Source organism: Coffea arabica, chromosome 4e, assembly GCF_036785885.1.
Source record: "Coffea arabica cultivar ET-39 chromosome 4e, Coffea Arabica ET-39 HiFi, whole genome shotgun sequence".
Taxonomy (NCBI): domain Eukaryota; kingdom Viridiplantae; phylum Streptophyta; class Magnoliopsida; order Gentianales; family Rubiaceae; genus Coffea; species Coffea arabica.
In genome coordinates, this window is record NC_092317.1 from 9,161,781 (window position 1) to 9,175,689 (window position 13,909).

Genomic DNA, 13,909 nt, shown 5'->3' on the forward strand with positions numbered 1-13,909 from the left:
AATGGAAATGCTATTCTTGACTTTGAGTCGCTTGTTAGTCGGCATCCTTGAGTACGTTAATGACATATGATGTTCTAATGCTGCCTAACTAGTTTTTGGTCAATTTTTTATAGTACTTACTATTAGTTGTTAGTAAATTGCTTAAGAAAGCATATTGCCTTTTTTTCAAAATAGCTGTATTTCTTTCATTGTTCCATGAGTAGAAGGCTACATTATAATTCATACTGATGAGACTTGAATACAAGACTTTCAAGAAGTGTTAAAAACCTTGAACTAGTACAGCAATTTTCCAACGAAAAATTGCTACTTTTTTTATAAACACATTTTCCAATCACCCTTTTATCTCACATATATCAAATCACTACAGTAATTTTTCTACAAAAAAATGCAATCCAAACAAGGCCTAGGACTGTTTGGATTGAACATGCAACAGCTGAGAGTTGGCTTGTTTTGTTTTTCTTGTTGGATTAGCTATTTGATTGCATGATCCTCGTTGCTTTAACTGAGGGAGATGACAAGAAAAACCCTTAATGATATTCAAAGGTGGTGGAATGGGCGATCTTTGTTGCTGGTAGCTCAGTTGCAGAGATCAATGAGAAGAACTTGGGACTACTTGACGCTGTGTTGCATCCAGTTCCAGTGCCTTCCAAATCATTGATGTTCATGTATCAAGAGAAAATCCCTATAGAATTGTCATATTTAGATGCTCTTAATGAGCCTACCACAATCAGTTAATAACCCAGACTCATGATGAGAGGATTTCTCTCATCTGACGCAATTCAGACAAAAGGGGGGTAAAAACAATGTCCCATTCCAACTGCTGAAGGTATCTGCCCTATTCAACTTTCCAGTACCGACACTGTTAAAAAGAACAGGAGATGGAAAACTGTCGTAATAAACGATGTAGATGGAATGAAAAACAACCTTTAGCATAACAAAGTAATGAATAATTTACACCACACAATCTTCAACAGTGACTTCTAAACATACCTCATTCCCAGTACATGATCAAAAACAAAGAATTCCCACTACATGAAACCAAATCAAATTGCATCCTATCACCAATTAATTTCAAACCCTCCCCCCGCCTCCCGTCCCCTTTTGCCTTTCTTTTTTCTTCCCAAAAATGAAGAAAATACAACCAGTTTTTCTATGTCCTACAAGTCTACATTAAAAGGCAAATGGCTTCAAAATGGTTTTGCACTAACTAGTGCTAAAGCAACTACTAACTAGACTGTATTAGGCCTTTGAGGCAGCAAAAGATTGTAGAACTTATCATGCAAGAAGAAATGTTTCCCTTTGCTGTCAATGGCTTTTTTCCAGCCACACCATCCACCACTGACTATCCTTTTGAGATCATCAGTGCCGGTATAGTGAGGATCAAGTATAAGAAATGCACAATCTCCACTTACTTCATTATAATCAACACCTAGAAGAGTATATGCCAGGACACCACCACCTGCAATATATATTGAGTGGTAAGGGTTTGACTACATATTTCGACTGGCCAATAAGTCACAAAAGCAAATTTCCTTGATTACTGAAGCATCATAAATTAATGGAAAAAAAAAAACACATAGTGTCATATATTAATGGAAAGGAAAGAGTAGAATATGTATAACTGACCAATCATGACAGGTGTTCCTTGAGTATCAAAATGCAATGCCAGCTCTCGACATTTCTCAGGAAGCTCAGCTCCAGATCTGACATTTATCACTTTACAACTAACCTGTTGATAAACAATTTACTTTATAAGTTTAAAGAATACATCTGTGGATCGAGATCTATACTAATGCTGTATCAAGTATACAAGCAAGTGATTCCCGCAATGTACCAATCTAGAACAGAAAAAGAATTTGCTAAAGCACTTATGACTTACACAGAACAGCAAAATGACTAATTTAAATTTCCAATACTGCACATCAGAGTCATAAGAAGAAATTCACATATACCCCAAGAAGCTTGTCTAACACAAAGCTCAACTCGATAGCTCCAATCCACTCACGTGACCCTATAAAAGAAGGATCCTTGTCGCCAATCTCCACAAGTGTCTGTTGTATTTCCCTGAAAAGTGGATTTTGCCACTAAGATGAAGCAAAATGGATACTAAAAATACCAAACACTAGGCTACTTTGCAGCAAAGTATTATGCATAGCCATCTACAAGAGATTATTTCTACCCATCACTCATAACTGCAATAATTTGCTTTCAAGATATTTTAGACTTTCTACTTTCAAAGGTCAAGTATAGGCTAATGTGGTCACTATAACTACATGGCATTACTCTCTACTTTGAAACATGACTTATATAATATCTCACTTGAAACTTGAACAGAAGCACTTCTCCAAATCCAGTGACAAGTTTGACAATCAAACTCCTGTTCTTGTAGAATGTTGTTTATTACAATATTATTCATTAGGCTTCAGAGATACAAAATCTAGTATATTCTTACTCAATCTATTCATTCCTGTTGCCTTTTTTATCTTGATTGGTTCGTAGGAGTAAGTATACTTTTTTCATGCAAATATGGATGTGAAATCGGATACAATGTCCACTGATTGTAAACAGAATAAGTTCCTTTTCTTAAATTAACTTGATTGTATCAGGACTCACATATATGCCAAAAGTTTGAAAAACTAAAATGTGCATAGAGTTTTCTTTGTCTAATGAATATGACAATGAACTCGCCTTACACCAAGCAAAGCATAACAAAACTAATCCATCATTTTTACAAATTCAAATAAGCAGTAGTGGTGATCTTCAGTTTTTGACCAAAAAAGGAAAAATTAGTGGTGATCCTCAGCAAGAAACTTTGATACCTGTGTGAAGGAACATCAATTCCACTGTAATGTTGGAGCCTAAACCAGGAAACAATAGCCTGCAGAGAACGATAAGCACACCCCCAGCCCTGGTAGTTTCATTTTCACATATAATCAATTGTAAGGAAAACCAAGAATTACAAGTATAAAAAGGATGGCACTCAATTGCTATCTGAAAAATCTGTACTATCAAACAACAGAAAGCATTTATTTATCCAAAATATGACAAAAGTAATTAGCCAAGCAATTGAGAAATAACATATCAACCACAATAAGCACATATTAGATCCAGAGTAAAATTGATGACATTTATTAGTATAACACGAAAAACTGAATTAAAAAATCAATATAAACATAAATGCCCTAAAATCTCAAGGTTGGACCTTCCAAAAGCCATCAAAATTTGAAAACCAATGAGCATCCAAAAATAATCTCTCGCCTAACAAAAACTAAGCAGATGAAAATTTTAATTGTCAGAGAGGAAGCTGAAAAAGTACTATCCTAAAGGTGTATATAGCAGCTTTTATAATAGTTAGTTTTGACATTTATACTTCAGTTAATTTGTAATTTGAAGACTCACTTGATATATAATCCTGTGCTATTTCCAAATACTAAAGTTATTCAGGCATTTGATTTTTTACCATTTGATCTTTAGGAGGCCAACCTTTTGATAATGTTAAGGAAGCTTTCAAAGACTTAGATATGTCAATTTTAACTTAACTTCTTGAGGTAATATAACTGTATTATCAATTTCAAATTCAAATATATTGCTGCTTCACTTTCTTAAGAACCTTAGGTAAAGGCTGTTACTTTTCGTCAACAATTAACACAACCCACAAGTATTTTCAGAATACAAAGGCTGTTACTTTTCCACCTTCTTGTGCTTTAGCCTAAAGCCTCCAGGTACTGATTAAAAGGATATATGCAAATTCAGAATACCAAGATGTTCTAATTTCTGCACTAGCAAAAGTGAAGATCCAGCTCACCCGCTTAATAAAAGTTGAAATTTTTACTAGTCAATAGTTGATTCACAAACTTCCAGGCAATCTGGAAACTGACCATGTACTTAAAACAAGATTAAGTGAATACAACTCAATCTTAAGAAACATGACATATGGCAGGTTCTATCCCAAAAAATTACTTATTGAATTGCACCAAAAGGTTATTACCGAATCGTCAAATCCATCAAGGAGGTAATGATAGTATTCATAGGAACCTTGAATAAGAGACACTGTGCCCCCAGAGACTGCAAAAATCATCAGGATATACCAAAATGGTACAATCCAATATAAAGCATCAAAATAGATGCACTCTCAAGCAACATGGAAGTGCAAATGTACAGACCAAGAAAGTCACTTACCCCCACTGCTTGGGATACCAAGATGAACATCTTTAAGCAAAGATGAACCTGAATCAAATGTACACAAGACAATGAGCACATCAGTGCAACAAAACTATAGCTTTGCATTTCCAGTAACATGAAATGAAATCTTCTGTTTAAAAATACCTTTCCTAAGTGCACTGCCAGTAGTTTTATTGTCCTTAACAGATAAGTTAATGGCATTCACGACTCTTAGGAGTGGACGATCTAATGGCAATCCAAATCTAATATGAAGGGTTTTTCTGGTTTCAACTGCAAAAAGAAAATTAGATACAAAGTATTCAAGAGCCTGTGAAACATACGCAGAATAATAATACTAAACAAATGATTACTCATTTAGAAACTTCTAGTCCCTAGATAAAGGCAGATACTTTTGTCTTTCAATCTCTCCTTTTGCTTTTTTCATTTTTCACTCACCCTGGGGCACAAAGTGATGTTTTCTGCAGCACACATGAACTTTAAGCAAAGAATAATTGGAAAGAAAAATTTGCCACTGAACCATTTTGATAAATGTGACCAGAGCATCTTTCACCCATATATTGCAAATCATGCCAGAAAAGCTAGAGTTTTTCATTCTTCAGTGTGTTCTGCTTCTCAATCAGATCCTCATCGTTTGTGACATGACAAAATTCTTTTTTAAAATTTTGCGCAGAAAAAAAACGGAAAAAGGAGGAACTAGATTCTTCTAAGATCCATCTTATTCAGCATTTTTTACGCATAACGTACATTACTTCATGCAAAATTTAACTGGTAATTTAAGGTCGAAATCCACATCACCTTGCTTCATTTCCATTTCCCCATAACTGAGTTCATAAAAAATGGTAATGGGAATAAAAAATCCAGGAGGAACAAAGTGGTATGGTTGTAGCTGCACAATCACAAAAAATTTTGGTCATTTCACAAAAACAGCTATCAAAGTTTCACAAAGCAAATCAATAAGGTCTAAATTAGAGAACAGCAAAATGCTTTCCCAGTAAGAATGAGCAAAAGCTTCTACAGAAAACTCAACATGACAAACTTTTCATGAAATGAAAGTGGAAAAACTTGAGATGCATGCACATTAATGTGATGCTCGTTGTGACACAAGAGTAGTAAGCTTTTATTAATTTGATATCTAGAAGTGCAAGAATGATCAGCTTCAGCCACCCATTCCTGACACAATTATCATCGTTTTCATGGATAATTAAAAAATTAACCGGAGTTTGGAAGCTGGTCACAAAAACCTGCGGATGTTCTGTTAAAAGATGGGACAAGATCTTGTTTCTCATTGAAAGTATCTGATCAACAAGTGCAGGAATGATCAACTTGGAAACTGCAGCGGCCAATGAAAGATCCTTTGCTGCATAACAGAGCACTTCTAGTTTATGATCCACAACCAAAACTTTAGCATCTTCCACTGCTGAAAAGAGAACAAGTTAGTGAACAAGCTGGTTTGTAAATCAGAATAAATTATCAATACAGATACACTCCAAAACAATGACAAAGCTGAATGAATAGGGAACCCTTATGAATCTTTAAATGTTAAAATGATTCACTAGACATAGCTCAGTGAAAAGTCAATACCAGGATAATATTCAGCAATAGGTGCAGCAGGTTTTAGAGACCTTTTTGATCTGTTACTCAGGATACTCACATGGATTATATCTGCATACTAAGAAGTGTAACCATTAAAAGGGCACTCAAAAAGATTGATAAGACACAGAAAATTTTTTAAAAATGTTTCCTAAGTCTGTTAGAAATATACAGAACCACATGAGAAGGACTTTGTGTAGAAACCCTTGTTAAATTTACCTCCTCAATAGAAGTATAAGATATCGCTTTCCCAGCCTTCAAGCAAAGGTCAGAACAAGCAAACGTCTTTACTTTAGATTCTTGAGAAGTTGTACTTGACATTTCCTTGTGCAGCTCCAAATCTGTGCCAGAAAGGACGACAGGTTGTTCGCCTGCTGAAGGTCCATTAGCTTCCATAATGTATGTGGTTTTCAGATCCACCAAATTACTCACGACAACTTCAGTAGCACGAATGTACATCTTCTCCACTTCTGTCAAATGCATATAGTAGTTAACAACCTCAAAGATCTTGTCAATTAAACACACATCTCAAATTAAAACAAAAAGAAAAAAAATTATAGAAACATGAAGAAAGAAGCTATGTGGCATAATCTGTTTACTCATTCAAACAAACTGAAAACCAATATGTAACAGAGTAACATACTCTTGCACTTGGTTATTGAACGCAACTATAGACTACTAGTTATAGCAGTAAGTCCAGGAAATGTAATCAGGCAATTTCCTGGCCCATCCACCGCCTTGTCCAGGGACAGATGTTCCTGATGGCCGAATAAAGCATAATATGAATAAAGGAACTCCATCCTAGATGTCATGTTGATTGTGGATTACCAACAAGCAAATTGATAGAAATTGGGAGGAAAACCACAAAGACCGATTGAGGATTAGCGTGACAAGGACTGAGCATCTCTTTCAGTCTTAAGCATAAATAATGCTCTGTCACACAAAAGTTGGCTAGAACTGGACCTAATGCAGGACTTTGATTCCTATAGTGTGTAAACTCTACAAAAGCAAACTGAACCTTACAATCATCATAAATGTTGAGATTCTTTAGTGCCCAAAGCTTTATGAGCAATTGAGCATGTCCGACAGTTATTTCAAAAAAAAATATGCTGATTTTGAATAAATCAATTCCTGTTGATTTGGGACAATCAAACTGTTTATCTCTCATTTCTTCGAGCCCACTATTACACCTAGCATTTCTACTTTTTGTTCTTTTTTATTCTGCCTTCAAGAAAAAAACACCATCAAGTCTGTTCAACCAGCTGCAAGCATCAATTATGAATTCACAAAACAATTTTTTGTCTTATACAGACGCAACTGCCAGTAGAAGTTAAGAAGTGCCTCAAACCTTTCAAATTCCTTAAAATTCTGTATTTTCCAGTAATTTAACAGCCAACTATTTACACTATCCTAACAGGAGGACACATGTCTTGAGCAATTTTCAATATAAGCTCACACATAGATCCCATGAATGCTTGGTATGACTGATGTTATTTCTCCATTCACCAACAAGATTGAAAAATATGCGTCCATTTTATTTGGCAAAGCTTGTCAACAAGTTGGTTACCAATCCATAAACCAATGCAGAGGGATTTATTTCTTCAGAGCAACTTGTAACAAATATCTTAACCTAAACATTGGTTGTCGTATAAATTGAATTAAATGACCCACTGATCATAATTCTTAAAATGCTGATCTCAAAAGCAATGCAACAACATTAAAAAGAAACATGCCTCCATAATCCTTACACCGAGTGATCACCAATAAGCCCCTATCAATAGTTAACTATGAAACCATAAAACTAAATTTGCGCACATCTGATTCACAATATCATACTCTGAACTACCACACACTAACCACATATTTTTTTCAGTCAAACCAAAAAAGAAGGAAATGATTTACCTTTCGGATTTTTGGGTGGATAGTATACTGGAAACTTAATCTGAAGCTCGCATTGCAGTAAACAACCTCTCTCCCACACATACTTCTCAGGCTGTTCTTCATATAAAATTGAACTAATCTTCTCAATCTTTTTCACATTTCCAGTCTTGAACGTAAAGAACTGGACATCGCCAGCATTATTCAAATCCACCACTCCTCCAACCAACATTTGATCCTTTTCGGAAAAGCCTCCTCCAGCATCACCATACAACAGCTTCCTCAATCTAACAGCAGCATCAACAGCCTCGCCAACCGAATTCTCAAAATTTGGATCATTTTTCACTATCAATGCCCCAATCACCTCAAAACCCTTTGGAAGCAGTATCCTTATATCATCTGCTCAACCCCACACCCAAAAAAATAATCACAATTTTGATCATCGTTTTGTACATTATGCAGCCAAGGGACAAGAGAATACCTGATTCTTTGGAGAAATCTGCAGAATTGATGCATCGAATAGTTGCGATGATGGTGGGGGAAGGGAAGAATGGGGAGCCGATTAGCCACCGAATTTGGGGGATTTCTGCCGATTGATCATGGAGTTTTGGGAGAACAAGTTTCCGGCAGAGGATCCGGATATTCGAGTTCTGGATATCGGTATCCATGGATGGATTATTACTTGTGTTGAAACACGATAACTGGTTTTGGACTTTTATATGAATTGAATCGGGGAAGACAGACAGGGTTTTGAATGGGTTTATAACCGTTAACCCGTAAACTGAAAAGGGTCAAAATAAGGAAGAGCAGAAAATTCTCTAATTCTTATATTATTGGAAACAGCCAAATTGGGCAAATTGTTAGCATAGTCCATAACAATATATTGCTCAATTATACTTTTTAGTCACGTACACTGAAATATTAATAATTTGATTTTTTTTAAAATAAATGTGTACGATAATAATTTGATGTATATGAAGTGAAAAAAAATGATTAAAATGGTTCACGAAAAATATAATATTTTTTTAGAAAAAAATAGCAATCCAAACAAGATGTTTCCTGATCGATTTACATTTCACCATCCAATATTTGGAGTACCAGCAAAAATCATTGTTCTGTTATTGATTTTCGACAATCAATTTCAAATCAATGAGAATTCAGAAGTGGAATAAGTGCTGAGGCATCAAACTGAATTTTAAATCTTGGAATCCAAATTCAGAACTCCAACAACCTTGAACCGCTATAGATATACTCGGCGAATTTGAACTCTGACCTTTCCAAAAGTAACCAACCACCAGCAAATTGTGCTTGTGGCCACTTGGTGAATTTGGAGACTCTTTCGGGAGTTACAGCATACAGGTTGAGGGTTTAATCCATGATTCCCACAATAATTTCCATCAAAGAAGGATATGCTAGCCCAAGGACTTGTGGCTCTCTACTCTTTTGAAAGGATAAACTTCTTATGAAACCAGAGATCTATACTCTAGTTAGGGGTTGTTCTTTTAGCTCATCTCTTCAAAATGACACCAATCAAAATTTCTGGTCTCAAGCTGTATGCCCATGTGCAATTGCAGAACATCATGGGATAATCTTTTTGCAGTTCTGACAATGCTTTTATCTTCATTGCATATGTTGCAACATCAAAGCAGCAAGGTAGGATGTTTATGCAAGCTTCATCTGGAGATTACAAAACAGCATTAGCTGATGCAACAAGCAATGGCTTTAAAACTTGACAATAAACTGATTCATATACATCACTTATTAGTTCACCATTTTTCGTTACTCATCATTACATAAACGACTTCATTTGCCAGACGGCAGAGTCGAACCACAATCTAAAACGATCTATAACTATCATAACTCAGAATCAACGAGGAAACGGCCAACCGAAAGCATCTAAACCAACACCCAAAGAAGTACCAGTAGAAGCCCTTCATCCAGGTTGTTCATCTCTCAGTACCGATATTGAGGTGGCTTGTATGGACCCTCTACTGGAACATTAATATAGGCAGCTTGGCCAGAAGTGAGCTTTGTCAACTTAGCTCCAAGCTTTCCCAAATGAAGGGCAGCAACCTTCTCATCCAAATGCTTTGGCAACACGTACACCTTCTTCTCATACTTGCCAGTTGCCTTCTCCTTCCAAAGCTCAAGCTGTGCAATCACCTGGTTGGTGAAGGAGCAAGACATGACAAAGCTTGGATGTCCAGTTGCACAGCCCAAGTTCATCAGCCGTCCTTCAGCAAGTATAATGATGCCAGTTCCATTTTCGGGGAAAATCCAGCGGTCAGTTTGGGGCTTGATGGTGACCCGTTTCACGCCTGGGTAGTTTTCAAGACCAAGCACATCAATTTCATTATCAAAGTGACCTATGTTACAAACAATTGCATTGTTCTTCATCTTCTTCATGTGGTCCACCATAATAATGTCTTTGTTTCCTGTGGTTGTCACAAAAATGTCAGCTTTGGACACAACATCTTCCAAAGTTAGAACTGGAATTCCTTCCATCAAGGCCTGAAGAGCGCAAATTGGGTCAATTTCTGTCACAATCACACGAGCACCTGCTGACTTGAGAGCAGCAGCACAACCCTTACCAACATCTCCGTATCCACAGACAACAGCAACTTTACCAGCAATCATCACATCGGTAGCCCTCATGAGACCATCAGGGAGGGAATGACGGCACCCATACAGATTGTCAAACTGCAATGCATTTAATAGATATAAGAACCAGAAAGAACTGGCTAAAGAGAACTTCTCTACAATAAACATACAAGAATCTCACTTTGGTGCATCAAAATCATGATCTCTAGCAAAATATCCAATGCAAAAATTAGTCACTGAATACTTGATCGACTAGACCAAAATGTATATCAATATCTTCCATACCATATTAAGAATACGTTTAAGCTAATCAAATGAACAATAAAAACTGACACAACCGGAAAAACACAATCACAACTGAAAGATAACAAACTTACAAGACTTGCTCAGCAAATTGTTAATGCTTTCATTTCATCCAACTAAATTGCCATTACAATCAAAAGTTATCTACAACTAAAAAATTATTTGCTAGCAATAAAAAATGTAAACTGTAAAACACTCAATTTCAAGAAGGAATTTCCCAAAATGAATACTTTTGAGAATCCATTAAAATAGAAAGAAACAAAAAGAACCTTTTGTAACTAACCAAAATGGGGCATGAATTATATTTTGATGCCAATGTTCAAGCCAATAACCAAGCTATACCAATCATACTATCATCAATTCAGTAGGCAATGCCAATTTGGTCAAAAAAAAAAACTGAATACAAGAATAACACTAGTGACAATTTTCTGATCCTACTCAGTAATTCAAACTTTCATTTAAATTCATCTGCATGCAGCAAATGCAGAAATTAAGTGGCCGAAAACAAGAACTTGAACCCAAATCAATAATACTACCTTACTCTTAGTAACAGAATCATTGACATTAATAGCGGAGAACAACAGGGTTCCATTAGCTTGCATTTGATAAAGCCTTTTGACACCGGTGGTAGTCTCCTCCGAAACACCAACCAATCTCCCCTTCATCTTGTGGTACTTCTTGGGATCCACCTTAAGTCCATCTCTAATTATCCCCAAAACTATCTGAAACTCAGCATTTTCAGTTGAGCTCGGGTCCGGCAACTTCCCAGTCTTCTCAATACTCCTCCTCTGCCTTGACCCCCTCATGAATCAGCAAAGTTGCATCACCACCATCATCCACTATCAAATCAGGCCCTCCTTCTGAACCCCAGTCCAATGCCCTCTCAGTACACCACCAATACTCCTGTCAATCATCAACAAAATCAAACAAAAATTTCTTCAACCTCATATTCCAACTAAACAACCTCATATTGTGTTTAAAGAAATTCAGCCCAAGTTTCAAAACCTTTTGATTATAACCCTTAAGAATCTACTAAAGTTTAGAAATTTCTACCTCAAAAATAAACTTCGCCCACCAAAATTAAAATTCAAGCATATAAATTATTAAAAAGGTAAACAAAAAAAATATATTACATAAACAAAACAAGAGAGTAGAAATTCTGCGTCCGGCTATTACCTGAAGGGTTTCACCCTTCCAGGCGAAAACGGCAGCGGAGTCGCGGGCAATGGCGGCAGCGGCGTGGTCTTGAGTGGAGAAGATGTTGCACGAGCACCACCGGACGGAGGCGCCAAGGGCGGTGAGAGTTTCAATGAGGACGGCGGTCTGGATAGTCATGTGGAGAGAACCAGTGATTCTGGCTCCCTTGAGGGGTTGCGAAGGCCCGAACTCGGCCCGACATGCCATGAGTCCCGGCATTTCTACCTCAGCCAGCTCAATTTCGAGCCGCCCGAAGTCGGCCTGTGACAGGTCTTTGACCTTGTACTCGCGCCCGGATGAGGTTTTCTCGACTGAGAGGGCCATGGTTTGGATCGGGCGAGGGTTCTGGGTTTAGGACTGACAAGAAGAGGAGAGATAGAGAGAGAGAGAGAGAGCGAGAGACCGGGAGATACTATTGCCGGACATTATAAGATATTCGGACCTTGAAAACGACAGCATTTCTTAAGGGTACTGTGTGTCATCTTAGGTGTATTGTCTTAATTATTTGTTTGGATAGTGATCAAGGGAGGACAGTCTCTATTTTAAATGGGATAATTTCTTTTTTTTTTTTAAAAAAAGGGATAATTTCGGATGTCCACTTGATAGCAATTGTAATAGGCCTGATATAAGCATTGGAATCCATGATAGACAGAAGGCTAGTGCAACTCTTAGAAATCTCTAGAAAGGTTTTTAAAGTTATCCCATTTTAATTAGCAAGACACAATCCTGGATTAGAACCTTTTACGATTCGCACAATATACGTCAATACGATAATTATATACTAAATTCACACTTTTAATAATAATTGTACAAGTTATCAATGCACATAGTACGAGTCATTAATGAATTAGAAGTGTGTATTTAGCTCATCCTCGATTTTATAGATATCAAACTAACAATTACAGATACTAAAGACAATAATATGTAAAAACACAAAAAAAAAAATGACATTTAATAAAAATTGTATCCTATAATTAAATCTGTGATGGTACGAGTCCCCAATCCCTCAATTTTGGTCATGGGCCTGTGTTTCGTATTGAACACAAGATTTGAATAGTAGGATTAGTTGGATAATCTATAAAGAATATCGGATCAAATATGAATGATATAGATTAATTTTGATTTTTTTTGGTAAGCATATTTATATTGATTCAATAAACAGTAGATGAGAGTTGGTTGTTTTGTGTATAGATTTTTATCTTTGAGATCTATACCATTTATCAATCAATGATTGTGAGAAATAATGTATCTATTACTATTCAAAATTGTACTCTTAAATAATGTATTAATTTTATATACATTAACCATGGATACACTAGCACCATTAAATTCATGCTATTCAATTTTAATTTAAATTTGAACTTCATTTTAATACATATATGCAGACATTCAATGACGCTAGTGTATACAAGTTAACTCCTAAGAAAAATGTGGAATTATTACAAATTTTGTGCTAAATTTCAAGTCCATTTAGTCCCTACCATTAAGCTTACTCTACAACCAAAATTGTGATGGCTAAGAACCCATTCCCGATCATTTGACTTTATATGTCCACTGAGTATAGAATTATGATGGCCAAGAACCCATCATTTGACTTTTTACATCCATTGAGTATAGAATTGTGATGGCTAAGAATCCATTCCCGATCATTTGAGTTTATATATCCATCGAGCACCAATTGCAAAGACGACAAACAATTTAAGATTGACTCCCATGAGTTTTGATTCGATCTCAACTGCTAATCCTGTAATCATGCATTATTGATCAATTAGAGTCTATAGATCATTTGGTATCAATCTCAAATGGCGATGAGCGGTTGAGATGGACTCTAGTGAGTTTCAAGCCAAACTCCATTTCCAATATATATATATTTTTTAAAATATAGAATGTTCTTAGCAAGTGAGTTTGTGTCATGTTTTAGAAAGACAAGTTTTTCTTTCAAACCATCTAAGATAACATGTATTAAAAAGGAAAAAAAAATACCAACGTCCTTCCACCATTATCAGCTCCACCACTTAGCCCAAAAACCAATTATTGCATCTTTCCCCCTCCTCAAAAAAAACCCTCCCAAAACTATCCACCACCTCTTTTTTCTCCTCTTTCCTTTTCCTCTCTCTCTCTTTTCCCCTTGCTTATCCGATCTCCCTACCTCGCCATC

General features: G+C 36.2%; 1 protein-coding gene and 1 pseudogene across 3 annotated transcripts; both read right to left on the bottom strand.

Moving 5' to 3' along the window:
* Positions 1-908: 908 nt before the first annotated feature.
* LOC113742785 (probable Ufm1-specific protease) lies at positions 909-8,512 on the bottom strand. Of its 2 annotated transcripts, none has more exons than XM_027270743.2 (13): positions 8,132-8,512; positions 7,675-8,049; positions 5,992-6,242; positions 5,764-5,851; positions 5,424-5,596; positions 4,978-5,068; positions 4,327-4,452; positions 4,180-4,227; positions 3,989-4,065; positions 2,820-2,908; positions 1,953-2,064; positions 1,627-1,729; positions 909-1,459 (listed from the first exon to the last, which is right to left on the bottom strand). In XM_027270743.2, exons 1-13 carry the CDS (start codon positions 8,316-8,318, stop codon positions 1,230-1,232), a joined length of 1,950 nt encoding a protein of 649 aa, XP_027126544.1. In that variant the 5' UTR covers positions 8,319-8,512; the 3' UTR covers positions 909-1,229. The 2 variants fall into 2 exon arrangements, with proteins under 2 accessions (XP_027126544.1, XP_027126543.1); XM_027270742.2 differs by having other exon boundaries at positions 5,424-5,599; positions 8,132-8,511.
* An 840-nt stretch (positions 8,513-9,352) lies between these two features.
* LOC113741782 (adenosylhomocysteinase-like) lies at positions 9,353-12,260 on the bottom strand (annotated as a pseudogene). Its single transcript, XR_011813572.1, has 3 exons — positions 11,731-12,260; positions 11,091-11,457; positions 9,353-10,350 (listed from the first exon to the last, which is right to left on the bottom strand). The product of XR_011813572.1 is annotated as an adenosylhomocysteinase-like (transcript).
* Positions 12,261-13,909: the final 1,649 nt, after the last annotated feature.